The sequence below is a fragment of the Sprattus sprattus genome, assembly GCF_963457725.1.
Source record: "Sprattus sprattus genome assembly, chromosome: 4".
NCBI lineage: Eukaryota > Metazoa > Chordata > Actinopteri > Clupeiformes > Clupeidae > Sprattus > Sprattus sprattus.
The window spans coordinates 39436553-39455199 of NC_137923.1; the positions used below are offsets into that span (position 1 = coordinate 39436553).

Genomic DNA, 18647 nt, shown 5'->3' on the forward strand with positions numbered 1-18647 from the left:
CCTCTTCCGATCCAGTTGCAATGCTCATACCAGTGTCAACGAACCTTTTTGTTGTATACTATGCTTTGTGTGTAATACGAATACCAAAGCAATGGACACGCCAAGAGAAAAATGTTTGAGAGAAAAAACGTTACAATAATATTGCCGAAACAAAGAGCATGTGCGATTGATTACGACTGACTTGGACTTTAAACTGTCATTCTTCAGACCATGCTATTACTATTTGGCTAACTGGCAACATCAGCTAACAAATGCACATAACTTATTTTAGGCATTTATGGAAACCATAGTGCATCTTCAGCATCAAACGAAGTAATGTTGGGCAGTCATGGGATTCAACCCGTCACACTTGCATTCAACAACGCAAAAAACTGTTTCCTGCACTTGCCACCGAACTTGATCACAAAACTATCATTGCATGAGGTAACTGCTATTAACAACAAGTTGTCATGTTTATTAAGCTATTGAGACCTTCCACTTGCACTGCTTACAAAGTAGCCGACGTTACACACAAGTTCACATGTAACTATTTTCTTATTACTGAATGCAGAATCAGATCCTCGAGCTGTCCTGGGATGGCAGTCCCCCCGTCTTCTTTAGCTGGACAAGGGGCAGACACACTCCATCTCAAGAGAATCATGTCGAGTTTAGTCGTCAACTGGCGCAGAAACTTGGACTGAAGGAGGGAGAGCAGGTAACGTTGGAACTGACAACAAAACGGTTTAACCCGCACATTTGTTTCTCTGCAAAATAATAGCCTCCTGACGCTGAGCATGTTACGCTCATATATTCGTCCACCATTTGTTAACTCAGTGGTATGTTGCTCTCCTAGGGTTTTCTGCGACCCTGTCAAAATGTACAATCTGTGCATCAGGTGTTTGTGGAGCCACTGTCCTCGGATGACTGGGAAATCCTGGTGTGTATGCCGTTTCAGTGTGCCAGCTGTTCATGAGCCTCAGAAATCATAATAATGAGCTGGAAAATAAAATAAAGCTGTACTGAATGTTTTTATAATTTTCTTAATAACAAACTTTTTCAAAGCTTAAATTGTGTTTTGTATATATTTTCAAGCATTAGTACTGTCCCTGTGTCTGAATGACCTCTGTCTTTTAGGAGCTTCACAGTATGGCCCTGGAAAACCAGCTGCTTGATCAGATCCGAGTTGTGTACGAGGATGGTATTTTTCCTGTGTGGGTGGACCAGCGAACATCCATATACATTAAAATTGGTTTGTAATTTTAATAATGGCTACCATATACTGTATATGCAGTAAGACATGCGTTTAAATAATGCACATCATATAAGTGCTTCAAGAATTTGTGCTTGGAGATATGCTTGAAGACTTATTATTTGTTTTTTTTTTCTCTATCTTGCAGCCTCCTTATCACCGAATGTGCCTTATGGTCGACTGGAGCAGTTCACAGAGTTGATCGTCTCCCCCAAAATGAGGAGTGGAGATCAAGGAAACCCTTTGGGGTCAGCACATCTGAACCCGAGCCAAAGTCTCCACACACCTCATCTAACCTCTGATCAAGCCGTCTCCACCAGCTCCACCAGCTCCTCATTGGGCAGCATGTCTCACGAGCCCCCTAGTGACCCGCTGGATGTTAGCCAGAACCACCTTAACCAGCTGCAGCAGCAGCAGCAGTGGGGTGGAATACCTGATTTGAAAAGCCTGCTGAGGTACATGCTCACAGGGAGCTTGGATCCAGCCAAAGATGCCCCACCTGTTCCCACGATCCCCGTCGTCTTCACAGACTCTATGTTGAGAGTGTGCAGAACCCCTCCTCGTTTTGCCAGTCACCTGGGTGCCATTTATGGGGAGGTCCACATGCTGCCGTTGGCCCAAAACGAGGTGCACTACCTCAGTGGGAGACAGCCTGAGATAACATATGGCAAACTCTCCAAGGTAGCCTCTCCAAAGGAGGCACGAGAGAAGGCCAAGCAGGCTATGGAGAAGAGGAAGAGTGACGCTAAAGCCTCTGTTGATGCGGAGGATCAGGAGACAGACTCCGTACTGGTCAGGGTGAAGTGTCATCATGAAAACTTGGAAGATCAAGCATCTTTTCAAAGGGGCGAGCTCCACAGTGGAAGGCTGTGGGTGAGTCACAAGCTCTGTCATGTATTGCCTTTACGGTATTGTTCAGTGGGGATGCATGGATGGGCCTCAATTCTGTGCTTGTGTGTTCTTTATTCACTCCAGATTCCGAAGGCTCTTAGGAACAGGTTAAAAATAGACCTCCATTCAACTGTTCGGTTGAAGCCTATGAATTCAACTCCAAGAGTGGCCTTGTCTGTAAGGCTACAGCCAGTACAGCCGATGGTAATATGTCCTCTATCGCACAGACATACAGTACATATCTCCTCTAAAGTGCTATAGACTTCTGTAACATCACCACACAATGTTGAAATGGAAAGGCAGTGATGGTTTGTGGTACTTTCCCAAGATCATGAAATGTTTGGGATCACAAGAAAAGTATGTTGAAATGCAACAAAAGTAAATTCATTGAAACTTGACCCCTCTATTCCACTGTAGTTGCTGTTTTTCTGTCCCATCTCGGGTCTATTCAGCTGTACAGGAATACATCTATGTTGTTTCATCTATTTGCCTTTCATCCACTGTTTCCCCTGGATGACCCCCAGCCACAGACTGAGGGCGAGGAGGAAGTGGGGACTGGCTTCCTGGAGTGGCTGCACTCCCAGAGCCATGAGCCACTCGCCTGTCTCACCGGTCGCTCCAGCTTCATCCTCTTGCCAAATGGAGAAGGTACCTCCTACAGACTAGCAGACTGGAACAAGTGTGGCCCCAACTTTTCCTGGATGAGGACTAGATCCACCGATGTGGCTAAACTTACTTAGTTAAAATACAGACAACAATTTATTCTTGAATTTCCCTCGGGATTAATAAAGTATCCATCCATCTATCTATCTATCTATCTATCTATCTTATTGTTGGAATGAAGGTGGGGGCCACCTCACAAAGTACTAATGACATTAAGCATACCTCATATTTGTCATATGATTTTACATAAAGGCAAGCAGTGGTCATGTTACAGGTTTGTCTTACATATACAGGACCTGATACCTAAGTTGTATTCATAATACTTAGTTAGCTGGTATTTGCTAAAGGAATTTGTAATGAAAAATACACACCACTGTGTGGTGTAGGTACAGGTCTGGCCAGATCCATTCCTGAGCTAGATGCCATTTAGTTTGCAGATTGAAAGCCCATGTTATCTCACTATCTTCAACACAATATTTCTCTGTTTCCTCAGGAAAGTCAGAATTTGCCTTGACTGTGTTAAAACCGGAGCCTTCTGAGAAGCATACAAATGAGCTTTTCCTGTTAACAACAAGTTTGCTCCAGAAGAAAGACATACAGGTACTATGGTATTCCTCTGTAATGGTAACAGGTTTTAATTGTATTGGTTACAGAGGTTTGGGGTAAGGTGTTTCATTTTAGTGATACTTAATTAACATGATAGTTTATTTTTGTAATTACCAAAATTTGACACACTCATGACCTCATCTAGGTTGTCCTAGAGCCAGTGAGTCCAGACTCTTCTGATCCTGTGAAAGATCCAGATCAAATTCATGAGGATTTCCCCTCCCTCAGTCATCTTGGGTAAGAAAGAATATCACCACCGTGGCCACAGCCATAGTATAGGGGGCTGAAATTAGCTGAGTGTTGATATTTAACCCCTGTAAAATGAGCAATCACAAATAAAACCCCATGAAACCTCTCCCTTTACTGTGCCGTCTGGTAAATGAATAATGATAAATGCTGAACCCACTCACTGGTCTCATTGTGTGGTTGTCTCCTCCTCTCTTAAACAGGGCTGTGGCTGAGATGAGCGCCTCAGCTTTTGAGCACATCTCCCACAGCCTGATGGGACGACCACTGTCCCAGGTGCTGGTGGCCACTGGGATTGGGCTGCGGAGTGGAGCCTTGCTCATCACTGGAGCCAAGGTAACCTTTAAGCTGTGTGACACAAGAGGTCAAGGCTTTGTTTTAGGAGGCCTTTGACTGCGTTTGGAGTTGGTATTTCAGTGGTGGAGAAATTTGAGGGAATCATGAATAAGGCCATTAGGAAATGGCTTGGGGTGCAACGTTTTCTAAGTACTGTAGTATTGTTTGGAAAAGGAATTTTGGAGTTACCAATGACCAGCTTGGTGTAGGAGTTGAAATGTGTTAAGACCAGCCTGTAGATGACTTTGTTACAGTCTAAGGATCCAGCAGTCAAGGCCACTGTGGAATCCACGAGAAGTGGTTCAACATGCACAAGGTGCACTACAGCATAGGGATATCATTGGGGAGGTTCAGAATGGAAGAGCAGGCAACTTCAATGTATAGTTGTGACTGCTATGAGACTATGTACTCACAGACTACTTAGGGACATGTGAATTAACCTGTATTAAGTGAAGAAATCCCACCTGTTACCTTGTGGCATGCCATAGTGAAATTAAATTGATGTTAAGATAATTATTGCAAATAGCTTCAACAAAATCAGTTGTAATAAGCATGTTTTATTCTTATATCCGCAGGGAAGTGGAAAGTCCTCTCTATCCAAGGCACTTTGCCGGAAGGCCATAGATGACTTAGATGCCCATATTGAAGTTGTAGATTGTAAGATGCTGAAAGGTCAGTCAATCATTCCTTTCTTCTGTGATATCCAAAGTCCTATTTGATAATATCCAGTGTATGACATGTTTGGACACTTACCTCTATATTTAGGGAAGCGAGCTGAAACTGTTAGGCAACGGCTGGAGGAGGTTTTTGAGCAGGCAGTGTGGAGACAGCCCTCAGTGGTCCTTCTGGATGATCTGGACCAGGTGACTGCGGCTGCCTCCTCTCCAGAGCACGAGCAAGGTCCAGAGGCTTTGCTTCACCTGCACATTGCCCAAAGTATGACATCATTCCTCACAACACTCATAAATCAGAACACTTTCTATATTATAGAGTCATGGACAAAAATATTGGCACCCCTGCACTTCTGTCAGATAATGTACCAAGTCTCCCAGAAAAAAAATCGCAATTACAAATGCTTTGGTATTCACATGTTGATTTCTATTGTTTGGAACAACGCAAAAAAGCAGTTAAGAAGACAAGTCAAATCTGACATTATTCCACACAAATCTCCAAAAGTGGACTGGACAAAATGATTGGCACCCTTTCAAAATTGTAAGAAATAATTGTATTTCAAGCATTCAATGCTCCTTTAATCTTTATTTAAACCTACCTGTGGCAAGCTACAGATGCTGGTAATATAGAAATCAGATTTGCAACCAGTTAAAATGGAGCAAAGTTGACTCAACCTTTGTGTTGTGTGTCTGTGTATACCGCACTGAGCATGGAGAAAAGAAAGAAGAGCAAAGAATTGTCTGAGGATTTGAGAACCAAAATTGTAGAAAAGCATGGACAATCTCAAGGCTACAGGTCTATCTCCAGAGATCTTAATGCTCCTGTGTCCACTGTGGGCAGTGGCAACAAGAAGTTTAAAGCCCATGGCATTGTCACTAACATCCCTGGATGTTGAAGGAAGAGAAAAATTGATGACAGAATGCAACAAAAGATTGTTTGAATGGTGGATAAAAAACCTAGAACAACTTCCAAATCAATTCAAGATACCCTGCGGACAAAGGGTACAATGGTATCAGCTCAAACTATCTGTCGCCTTTTGAATGAAATGGGATGCTATGGTAGGAGATCCAGGGGGAAGCCAAAATCAAGCAGTTTACAGACAACGAAATGAGGCCTTCAAAGAAAAGAGCATGGTCCCTACAGGCAAATATGGTGGAGCTGGACCGATGTTTCGGGGTTGCTTTGCTGCTTGACTGTGTGCATGGCATCAGGAAATCTGAGCACTACCAAATCATTTTTGGGCGCAATGTAGGGCCCAGTGTCAGAAAGCTGGGTCTCCGTCAGAGGACATGGGTCTTCCAGCAGGACAATGACCCATATCACACTTCAAAAAGCACCCAGAAATGGTTAAGACGAAGCACTGGAGAGTTCTGAAGTGTCCGAGATGAGTCCAGATCTTAAACCCATGGCACAATTGGGGCATGATCTCAAATCAGTAGTTGGGAGAAGGCACCCTTCAAATGTGAGAGACCTGGAGCAGTTGGCAAAAGAAGAGTGGTCCAAAATTCCAGTAGAGAGGTGAAAGACACCTCATTCATGGTAACAGGAAGCAATTGATTTCAGATATTTTTCTACCCATTATTAAGTTGAGGGTGCCAATCATTTTGTCCAGTCCATTTTTGGAGTTTTGTGTGGAATAAAGTCAGATTTGTCTTTATTTCACAGATTTTTTGTGTTTTTCCAATGCAATCTAAATAGATAAACATGTGAATACAAAAGCATTAATAATTGCAACAATTTCCTGGGAGTAGTGGTGCATTATCTGACAGAAGTGCAGGGGTGCCAATATTTTTGTCCATGACTGTATACATTTTTTTTTGCTAAAAAGAAGATTCTGACCCCTTGTATGGGAAATCAACTGCTTATCTGAACCGTAGTCTGTACAGTTTCAAATGTTTTGGGAGATGGACAGGATGTTAAGGAGTAGTATGTCTGTACTGCGAGTACTAATTCATACACACCTTTACTGTACACTGTCATGTTCTATGAAGTTATTCAGATCACAGTGCTGTTATGCACCCTGACCTGAATGAGATGATGTCCATCTGTGTGCTATTTGCTCAGGTCTGAAAGATGTTGTAGATGAAGTTATCGAGCGGGGCAGTCTGGTTGCCCTGGTTGCCACTGCCCAGAGTCGGGAGTCCTTACACTCATCCCTTAGAGAGGTGCAGGGCTCCCACTTCTTTCAGAGCTTTGCCCACATCAACAGTCCAGATCAGGTAAACATCAAAGACTACATTTCCCATAATTCAACGCTAGTTGAAATTACATTTCAAAGACCTTTATGTTGTCATGAAGAAATGTAAAATTCCAGTGTGTCTTGGGGTGCACTTACTATGAAACCTCCTTGCTTCCAGGCCCAGAGGGTGGAGATCCTGAGGTCTCTCATGCTGAGGAAAAGCAGCTTGTCTTCTGACTGCCTCGACCCGCTAGACCTTGAGGCCGTAGCCAAGCAGACGGAGGGTTATCTGCCTCGGGACCTGTCTCTCTTGCTGGAGAGGGCTGTACATGCCAGCGTGGTGAACAACAAGGGCTACAGCGGTGCTCTGGATAGGCCTGGAGGTGCTGGGTTCTCATCAAATAAACAATTAGATGGATTTAATCTAGCGTTCCTCACTTTTTCAGAGACACTTTACACACTACTAGAGTAACACCTAATAGTTCTAGACAGTTCTTCTTTGTGAAGAGTAGATTTTTGGGTTTTACAAAAGGAACAATAATGACACAGTATCAAAATATGAAAAGATGCAGAAATTAAAGTTCTGAAAGACGAGAGAGTGGTGTCTGTTTTCCTGTGTACAGTGCAACTCATGTGCTTTAGTCCTAAGTGATTTTGAGGTTGTGAATTGAGGTTTGCAGCCCCGTATATTACTTCTCATTGTCCTGTTTCCTTTCCTGACAGACTTGCGTGTGACCTGGGAGGACTTTGTGCACGCTCTAAGGGACTTCACGCCTCCCTCGCTGTGGGGTGCCCAGCTTCAGACTCCTGGCGTGGCTGGCATGGAGAGCGTGGGAGGACTGAACCAGGTTCGCCAAATGCTGATGGACACCATCCTACTGCCAGCCAAGGTAGGGAAATCTGTGGACTTTTCAGAACAGATTGCATAATAATCTAGTAATATTTGAAAAGCAACATCTGGGAAGGACCTAAAGGTGTTTTTCAGTTTGTTGTGACAAGCTATCGAATCACACAAATAAATACTATGTATCAGTGAAAGGAGATTGTAAATTGTATGTAAATTGTTGTGAATTGTATTGTGTTCAGTACAAATCACAGACACCAAGGATTGATGATAATCAAACAAGGGTTAGTGGTAATCCACCAAGGACAGTGATAAGCAACCAAGGATAGTCGAAGTAAACCAAGGATTAGTCATAATCATTGCAATTTTTGAGAATTTCCTCTGCAAATTCTGTAATTTTTCTGTCATTCAACGATCACAGAAACATATCCCTGTACATTTACTGCTGGGTCCAATATCCGGATTTAAACTCACCCGAGGTCTTAGCCAAGCTCTCCCAACACTGTAAGGAGATGAATAGTGATGCAATGTAATCTTGCTGCAGTTCCTCGCCCCTCTCTCTTTCTCCAGTACCCGATCCTGTTCTCTAAGCTGCCGATCCGCCAGCGCACCGGGCTGCTGCTCTACGGAGCCCCGGGGACGGGCAAGACCCTCCTGGCTGGAGCCGTGGCCAAAGAGAGCGGCATGAACTTCATCAGTATTAAGGTACCACACTGGGCTCCAGAGCCTAGCCTCCCAACCGATGGTTCACACTAATGCATTGAATGTTCAGTTTGAATACAAATTGTGGACTTCTTTGGATAATTTGCTGTTAAATTCTTCAGGGCCTGACAATTTAAAAAAACTAATGAAACAAACCACCTTGTATGTTAAATCATGTTACAAACATTCTGAGGAATACTGACCATTTTAACCAAAATTACATTTTCATTCAGTGTCGACAATAACTGGATCAATAAGTTCATCTTAAAATGTAAAGCTAGACCCATTTTCCACCACAGTGCTTCAGACAGCGGAGGCAGACACCTGTGTTGTAGTCTCATAGTGTATTGCTTAGTGTCTGGAGTCATAAAGAAGGCTGTTATGAACTTTATCAGCATTTATACTAAAGCACATCTGGCCTCATCGCTCACAGACTCTTCCTGTGGATTTTTCTCATCTACTGCACTGCGGGGGGAAGGCAAACACCAATAAAGCCCAATCCTAGAGCCATGATGAATGGGTTCATTTGCCACCTGGCACCGTTAATATCAATGAAATGTAATTGCGTTTGGGTGGGAGAGTTTATGATTATTCAATGGCGCACTCATAAAATGCTATAATCTACTGATGGTGTTTTATATGAACTAACTCTCTCTCTCTTTCTGTCTGTCTGTCTGTCTCTCTCTCTCTCTCTCTCTCTCTCTCTCTCTCTTTCTGTCTCTCTCTTGCACAGGGCCCTGAACTTCTCAGCAAGTACATTGGCGCAAGTGAGCAGTCCGTCCGGGATGTGTTTCAAAGGTCAGTCTGCTTTTTTATGCCTCAAGAGCACCATCTTTCACCTGCAAGTCCCAAGATGTCCTCTGAAAGAGGCCTTAAACATTTATTCTCTTGACGAGTGTATGATATAGATGTCGAGTCTGTGACTGTGATGTGATGCTGTGACTGTGATGTGATGCTGTGACTGTGATGTATGAGAGCCGAGGCTGAGTAAGGGATGAGAGGTGATGATGACTGATGACGGATGGCTGGACCATGTCTTTGTCCTGTTTCAGAGCCCAGGCTGCAAAGCCCTGCATTCTCTTCTTCGATGAGTTCGACTCGCTGGCCCCCCGCAGAGGTCACGACAGCACGGGGGTCACTGACCGCGTGGTCAACCAGCTGCTCACACAGCTAGACGGGGTGGAGGGCCTGCAGGGTACGGATGACTCATGCATATGTGTTTACATTCATACCTGTCATTTGTGTACATACGCAGGAATGCACACATATGGTTGCACACATGTGCATGTGCAGACCCAGGAAAAATTTATACTTTTAAAATGCTGACTGTCGTAGGTGTAAGGATTATAGTTAGGAGTGAGTTGTAATTAGGAGTTAGAATGGGTAGGAGTCCTTTCAAAAGAATAATCTGTAAATCCCCAAGCCTTTTTAATCCAAGCCCTCTGTGATCACAGCATGTCACAGGCTTAACATGCCAGCTAGCATAGTATTACACGTGAGAGCGGGTTGGTCATAAAGAATACTCTAAAGTGAATTTTGAACATACTTGCAGCTATGTTTGTTATAAGCTCTTAATGTCAAGGGTTAATGGACTTAGAGGAGAGGTCACAAAATCTTCATATTCTAAAGTATCTGAGATGTAAATCTTTGGAGTGTGCCACTGACTGTCTGTGTAACGGCTGCAGGGGTGTATGTGTTGGCTGCCACCAGCCGTCCTGACCTGATTGACCCAGCCCTGCTGAGGCCAGGGCGCCTGGATAAGTCCCTGTACTGCCCTCCGCCAGACCAGGTCAGTGTCCACCAAGCACGTGAGGTTATGTTTATTTTATACAGTCAATCACACTAATTAGTTGAGGGCTATGGTCGTCTGTTGTATTCTGGTGTCTGAAGCTAGTGTGTAAGGTTTATGTGACCGTATTTATTTAGCAAATCTTCACAAAGCTTGCTTAAAGTTAACCGTTGAAGACATACCTCTAAATTCTGTGTGGTGGTGGTGGTTTCAGGTGGCCCGTTTGGAGATCCTCAGGGTTCTGACCCGGTTGTTTCCGCTGGGACCGGATGTGGACCTGGAGGAGCTGGCGGCGGCGACGGACTCGTTCACGGGAGCCGACCTGAAGGCTCTTCTGTATAACGCCCAGCTGGAGGCCATCCACTCCAGCCCTGGGGCCAGCCTGCTGCATGTGAGACCCCAGCACCCCCCACACACACACGCACACATACAAACACACGCACGCACGCACGCACGCACGCACGCACGCACGCACGCACGCACGCACATACACTCACCCACACACACACAAACACACACAAAGCTGTGGGCAGTCACTTCTTTTTTGGGGCAAGTGTGCCACACATGCACACATGCACACACACTCACACACACACACACACACACACACACACACCGACAGGCAGGCAGACAGGCAGGCAGGCAGGCAGGCAGGCAGGCAGGCAGACAGACAGACAGACAGACAGACAGACAGACAGACAGACAGAGAGACAGACAGACACACTTTTCTTCTCACCCCTCCATTCCCCACTAGGATCTGGGCTCTGGCTCAGACAGTGACGGCAGCCTCTCCTCCATGATCTTCCTGAACCACAGCAGCGGGTCGGACGACTCGGCCGGGGAGGCTGACGGTGGGCTGGACCCGCCTGCAGTGCAGCTCGACTCCAGTGACACGCCACACGAGGTGCCCCACCCCAACATGTGGAGACTCTACTTTGGCAGTTCCTACGAGTCCGAGCTGGACAACCCCTCCCCCCCTGACCTGGTCAGTTACAGCCTCTTATATTTGTTTGTATTACATATTTGTTCCTGGTTACATTTGTACTTTCGTGTATCTCTTTATGACTCAGAAATGTGAATTGGCTTTTTTTTGCTGTGGTTTTTATTGGTGTGTAGGCTATATTTCTACAGTTAGAGTGGGGAAAATAAGTATTTGACCCCCTACCGATTTCGCAAGTTTACCCACTTCCAAAGAAATGCGTGATCTATAATTGTAATGGTAGGTCTATTTTAACAGTGAGAGACAGAATATCAACAGCATAAGAATAAAACTGTGCCTTCAGCAAATATATGTTGCAACAAGATCAAATACATAACTAGAAAATGCATTTCCTGAAGGAAATACCAGTGCATGAAATGCAAAAGTTAGGAAAGGAAGAAGAAAAGAAAGAAGAGTGAAAGAAGGAAATAAGAAAGGAAAGAAGAGTGGGAGAAGGAAAGAAGAAAGGAAAGAAGAGTGAAGAAAGGAGAGAAGAGAGGATGAAGGAAAGAAGAGTGAAAGAAGGAAAGAAGAAAAGAGAGAAGAGTGAAGAAAGGAAAGAAGAGTGGAAGAAGAAAAGAAACCAGAGTGAAGAAAGGAAAGAAGAGTGAAAGAAGGAAATAATAGTTGAAGAAGGAAAGAAGAAAGGAAAGAAGAGTGAAAGAAGGAAAGAAGAAAGGAGAGTGAAGAAAGGAAAGAAAAGTGAAAGAAGGAAAGAAGAGTGGAAGAAGGAAAGAAGAGTGGAAGAGAAAAAGAGAGTGAAAATATTGAAAAAAGGAGATAAAAATGGAGTGAAGAAGAGAGATTGAGTGTGAGAGAAAGTAGACTGAGAGGGATAGAGAGAAAGATGGAGAGATGGAGAGAAAAAAAAGTAGAGAATGGAAGGTGTCTTAATGTTCCTAGTTAGAGTTAAATTGAGAGGGACAGAGAAGAGGTTTCTTTGATTTGGTGCAGCTGTCAGTGAAGCACAGGTGCAAGCCAGTTTAAAGACCCTATTATGATGTCATAATGGCCCAATGTAAGTCAATGGGAAAATTTAGATTCGTTTTTATTTAATATCTTAAAAAGTATAAAGTTTAGAAAAGTGAAAAATACATAGCATAAGTGTCCTTTACAAGACCTACGCGACAAAGTTTGAATGAAGTTTCGACGTTAAGCGGTTCGGGCTGAATTAATCGCAGAAAAAGGTAACAAGAATAAGAAGAAGAAGAAGAAGAAGAAGCCTAGGAATAACAATACAGGGCATTTCATGCACTGTAATTACAGTGGGGAAAATATAAGTATTTGACACCCTGCAGATTTAGCAAGTTTGGCCCCTTGCAAAAAAATGCATGATCTATAATTGTAATGGTAGGTGTATTTTATCAGTTAGAAACAGAATATCAACAAAAACATCCAGAAAACTGATTTGCAATTGATTGCGGGAGATAAGTATTTGACCCCTTGGCAAAACATGACTTAGTACTTGGTGGAGTAACCCTTGCTGGCAAGCACTGACGTCAGACGTTTTTTGGAGTTGGTCACCAGGTTTACACACATATCAGGAGGGATTTTGGTCCACTCCTCTTTGCAGATCTTCTCCAAGTCCTTATCTCAACCTATGATTCCACGGTACATAGCCCCATCTATAGTCCCCTCGATGCGGTGGAGTCGTCCTGTACCCAGAGAAACAGCCCCAAAGTATAATGTTTCCACCTCCATGCTTGACGGTGGGGATGGTGTTCTTGGGGTCATATTCAGCATTCTTCCCCCTCCATAAGCTGTTTGCTGATGTTTTTTTAGCCCATTCCAGCCTTGTGCAGGTCTACAATCTTATATCAGACGTCCTTGGACAACTCTTTGGTCTTGCCCATGGTGGTGAGGTTGAAGGTGTGAAGTATGATTCTTTGGACAGGTTTCTTTTATACACGTCACCTGTTGAGATCAGGTGTATTTTGTTAGGCCTAATGAGGACTAATCTGTGTGCCTCGTGGGCACATAACTGGTCTATGGGAGCCAGAATTCTTGCTGTTTGGTAGGGGATAAAATACGTATATCCGGCGATCAATTGCAAATCAATTCTTAACTGTTATAAAATGCAGTTTTCTGGATGTGTTTGTTGATATTCTGTCTCTCACTGTTAAAATAGACCTACCATTACAATTATAGATCATGTATTTCTTTGCAAGGGGCCAAACTTGCTAAATCGGCAGGGGTCAAATACTTATTTTCCCCACTGTAATTATGTACTTAATCTTATGACAACATGGATTTGCTGAGGGCACAGTTTTATTCTTGTGCTGTTAAATGTTGAGGTATCAAAGTGATCTGAGGAGGTATTTGGGATACTGTAAGGCAGGGGTCCCCAACCTTTTTTGCACCACGGACCGGTTTAATGTAGGGATTTTTTTTCACGGACCGACTTCAAGGTGTCATTTTACACGTCATCCATTCATATTGATGTGAATCATTCAATTGCACCCGTGAGGCAAGCGCAAATTTGATAGAATGAAGCCCGGTCTGCTCATACACAAAAGCTAACATTAACGTTAGGTGGAGTTAATTTGCTGCCAATACCATTGTATTACGAACGTTAAGTGCATGAAAAATACAACTCACCAAAACTCTGATTCAGTGCTTGGTCTCCATGTGCCGAAGCAGTTTTAAAGGCTTCATAGGTCGCCACATATTAAACAGAGCGATTATTGGTGCGTGAGAATCACCTGTTGCGATAAACCCGTATTTTAAGTATGACTCCTGGTATTGTCTGTTGAAAGAAGCTTTCTGTTTTTGAGGTCGTAGGCTCCTCTTCTGGCTCCTTAGTTGGCCTTTTCACCTTTGCAAAGAAGCTCTCCAAAGATGTTTTCTGTGTGGTGGTGGCGGCCCGGTGGTTGGGGACCACTGCTGTAAGGGACTACTTTCCAGACTGTGGTGGAAATCTGATAAATACCAGTCTAATGCGTGATCAGTCTTGTAATTGGATATTAGTAATACGTTTACTGGACTTCTGCATAAGGATCAGAAACCCACAGAGTAAACAGCAAGCAACCTGTGATAATCGGATGTATTCTCTTACAGTCAGGCAGTGTCTATTTCACAGGGTTACAGAGGTAAGAAGAACAGGGAGTATCACTCTCTTCCAGCACACTATATTATCAAGGACAAGAAAAAACAATCACCCTAGTTCTCCTTAATATTTCACATGGTATGCTTTACACACTTGCAATTTGCATATTTTCTAATACATTCCCCCGCTTTTTATCACTATATCATAAATGTTTTCATTGCAACAGATGGTTATCATCCAGTAAGTAATCCCTTTAGGTTCAAACTCTACCTTCGTTGTGTCTTTGTTATCAGGAAAGCATCTGCTGGTTTGTATGAACAAAGGCATCCAGATATTAGCAAGCCAAGCCAAGTTTTACTCTAATCTTTACATCAGACATTTAGCTTGCACATAATCATCATCATGTATCCCAGGGGGTTGCCAGTCATCAATGTCCTCCTCATGAGTCATTTTGACGTACTGGCCAAACTTTTTCTTTACCATTGAGTCTATCATTGCCCTAACGCATGGAGTCACACAGCAACAGGTATACTATTACCACAGTAACCTTATTATCCATGCCTTTGCTGCTGGGGAGAGTTCAGCCAACCAGTCATCACTCACATTATGTCGCTCCTGGAGATTTTTAACTAATTGGTTTAAATCCTGTATGCCCTTACATATTTTGTGACCATCATCATCGTTCTCAGGGATGTATGGGCAGCATGTGTCTGCTTCCATGACACACACCCCTCCTGACACAGCTGTAAGTTGGTCTAACACATTTTGTAGTCCGCCGAGAATTGGGGTTGTTGGGGTCTTTATTTGTCTTATTCCATATCTGGTTCCTGTTCTCGTGTGCGTCGGAGATGCTGGTGGAATTTCTCTCAGGGGTGTCGGTGGTTGTGGTTGATGGGTGGGGCGGAGTCCGGCTTGTTTTTGAAGACATTGAGCAGAGCTTTCTGAGTCTTTCGTTTTAGCTGATCAAGTTGTCTCATACTAAAACAGCCTCTTTCACCCATGTGTCATATGCTTTTATCGATAAGTCCCCATTGTTTTTATATAAGGACCATATATTGGTAAACCTAATTAATCTGACTCCAACGATTGAACTGGGAGTAGGAGAAGGTTTCTGCATGTTCGTTTGTCTGGGCTTTGCTAAATTACAATATATAATTTATAGGAACATTATCTTTATTTAAGGACCATATCTTGGTAAACCTAATTAATTTGACTCCACTCAATTTAAGAACCCAGCCTTAGGCCCTGTTCTTTTAATGCAATATTATTACCCGTTAGGTAGGCTGACCTGGGGTCATTTCTTCTCTATGCCTACAATCTGTTATGATGAATACCTCTCTTACTTTTTATTATCTTGTTTCTTCAAGGAACAGTGTCGCTCAGGATATTGCTAGATTTAGGTGTATTTCACAGACAAAACCTGTTACTAGTTCTGGGGAATAGCTGGAAAACAGTTCTGGGACTGAGTGCCAGGCAGCTGCGCAAGCTCAGTATAACCATTCAGTTCAGTGCAGAGTCTGCAAGGCAATCCACCGCCGTATAATACAATGTAACAGTTCTGCAGCAGCATGTACAACACAGGTGATTAGCCAGGCACCTCAAAAGTTCCATCGCTGCCTTTTGGTTTGACACTAATCCTAGTCCTGCGTTGCAGAAACACTGTATCCGAGTAATACTTCTCTTGTTAATAATGTCAGCAGAGGAGACAGTGTCAGGTGCAAGTTGCTAATTCAGTTACACATTCAAACAAATCTAAAATGAATAATCTGAAATGAACATTATCTTAATAATCATAAGACTTACAAATATCTAAGGAAAGACTTCAAACATTCAGAGGTTATGAACATACCTGGCTGCTCAGAGGGAGTCTCATGGATGTCAGGGTGCTTTTTGCTATCTTCTCCTTAAATACCCTGTTTAGTTAATGACTCCAGACGTTGGGGCCAGTTTTGATACCAGATGCAGGGCCAAATTTGTGGTAACACAGATAGGGATCACACAATGAGGATTCAGACATGGAGGACTCCATGTTATTTATATATGGGGGTAACCTGTAGCCTATAGTTAATTTTCTTTTATTAAAACAAATGTATTCAGCTGCAGGACTGAGACCACTGTACCACTCACACTGAGACCCTTCAAATGAACCCAAACAGGACAAAGACATGATCTTGCAATGCCATACAGCACTCCGTACCCTTAATTCCATTTTCTCCTGTCCACTAATACCATTTTTCTCCCACCGTTTTCCCCAGAATTCCCTCGGCCCTTCAGGGCCCAACTCCACCACCAACGACCTGACGGGGGCGCTGGTGAGGGAGGCAGGCTCGTCCCCCATGCCGGCCTTCATGGCCTCCCTGCAGCAGGGCTTCCAGGAGCTGAGCCCAGGGCAGGCGGAGCAGCTGCACGCCGACATCAGCACGCTCAAGAGCAACTACCGCAGGACAGCCGTCAGTACCACACACACACACGCATGAACCCCGACCACACTTATGCAGGAGGGACAGCAGTAAGACACTCCAAGTTTCCAGAGTTCTAGATGAAGAGCGGCAGAAACAGCAGTGCATGCAGTTCACTAACAAGCCATCGCTAGAGTGCAGTATCCTACCTACTCACTGCCATAGGACTGTCCCCTGTATCTTCTCTACGAAACTAATCTACACACTCTTCTCTTCTCACACTCTTCCTCAGCAGTGCTCCATCCCAGATCATTGTATTTAATCCACGCAGTATAACTCTCTCATATGTCTCTCATATGTGCTCTGTAAATAGTTCGCACGAGACTACGGTCAATGTGTCATGCATCACAACCAGTTACCAGCCGTCCATCACGTGTGTTTTACCTCTCCTGTGGTTCTGTCTCTTCCAGGAGGACCCTGTGATTGTCCAGCCTGCCGGGCCCAGTAAGATGACCCTGCTGCTCTGCCAGGCCAACCTGACTGCAGCGCTGGCCAGCACCCGGCCCTCTGTCGACAGGGAGGAGTGGAGGAGATATACTGAGATGTAAGTTGGACTGGTGCTTGCAACGAGCCATTCACACACACACACACACACACACACACACACACACACACACACACACACACACACACACACACACACACACACACACACACAAACACACACATGTATCAATAACAACAGTGGTGTCAATGAAGAGTACATTTATCAATGATATAAAATGTTTCATCAATGTCTGGATCAGATTTTCTTAATGGGATGCTGTGTTGATAGATGTGAATAGTACCACCCATTCTATTTTGTGTGTGTGTGTGTGTGTGTGTGTGTGTGTGTGTGTGTGTGTGTGTGTGTGTGTGTGTGTGTGTGTGTGTGTGTGTGAGAGAGAGAGAGAGAGAGAGAGAGAGAGAGAGAGAGAGAGAGAGAGAAAGAGAGAGTGTGTATAAGTGGAAGTTTGAATTAGTAGGCCTAAGTATTGACTTTTTTTTTTTTTGCAGGTATGAATCTTTTGGAGCATCTCGAGAGCCCAAGACTCAGAATTTGGCTGCATTCAGACCAGGCCAAAGAGTGACACTGGCATAGTGTCACACACACACACACACACACACACACACACACACACACACACACACACACACACACACAATGAAGGTAATGACTGTCGAACAGTAACTCTTTTCAGTGTTTGCACATGAACAGTGTATAAAAGAAAATGTAACAATATTGTGTTACCAATACTGTATATAATGTAAACAATAAAAAAATGACAAAAATGATTTGTCAAAATGTGAACAATTTAATTGTGGTGTTTTCAAACACTAGATACTTGAATTAATTAAAATATTTCATAATGACATTTTGTGTTTTGGAGTTTTTGTGAAGCACCTTTGCCCAGATAATAAAACTACAGGTAAAAAACATTCCTCCCACCAGGAGAGGGCGATATTATCACAGTGTACTCCCCAGCTTCACCAAATGGACTGAACAACACAAACTTAAAGTTTGACTTTTTGGCTTCAACACAGAACAAGCCAGCTGTGCCTGTGGCCTGCAGTTCAAGCCTACTCGAGCGCTAGACCTGGTCAGCATGAAATCCCCATCAGCCCTGGTGTGTGGAAGGACAGACAGAGAGAGAGAGGAAGAGAGAGAGAGATAGAGAAAGAGGGAACTAGCCTGTGAGGGACGGTTGAGTGCTTTGAAGTAGTTCCTATCCAGTTTCTCTGTCTCTCTCTCCCTCTCTCCTCCACTCCCTCCTGACTTGGCAGTGTTGCAGAGAGAGGCTGCAGGGGCTTATTTCTCCTGACTTCACACTGTGATCGGAAGATGCTCCTCTGCCCACACACACCACAGTCACATGGGGGGTGGGGGGGTCTGAGCTACCTGGAGTCTCAGCCAATGCTCTTGTTCATGTCCTGGGTGTCAGTGCATAGGCGTGTGTTGGCACACACAACACACACACACACACACACACACACACTCAAACAACAGACACACTCACACACACACAC

At 43.9% G+C, this 18647-nt stretch overlaps 1 protein-coding gene across 1 annotated transcript; it reads left to right on the forward strand.

Annotated features, from left to right (window-relative positions):
- Positions 1 to 21: 21 nt before the first annotated feature.
- pex1 (peroxisomal biogenesis factor 1) lies at positions 22 to 17721 on the forward strand (the record flags this gene model as incomplete). Its single annotated transcript, XM_080838123.1, has 24 exons — positions 22 to 423; positions 551 to 694; positions 833 to 916; positions 1114 to 1228; positions 1377 to 2101; positions 2204 to 2323; positions 2644 to 2767; positions 3276 to 3382; positions 3534 to 3625; positions 3838 to 3970; positions 4546 to 4642; positions 4736 to 4906; positions 6707 to 6861; positions 7000 to 7204; positions 7545 to 7711; positions 8236 to 8370; positions 9101 to 9165; positions 9420 to 9562; positions 10053 to 10156; positions 10371 to 10547; positions 10911 to 11141; positions 16437 to 16631; positions 17051 to 17184; positions 17637 to 17721. Exons 1-24 carry the CDS (start codon positions 316 to 318, stop codon positions 17719 to 17721), a joined length of 3816 nt encoding a protein of 1271 aa, XP_080694249.1. The 5' UTR covers positions 22 to 315.
- Positions 17722 to 18647: the final 926 nt, after the last annotated feature.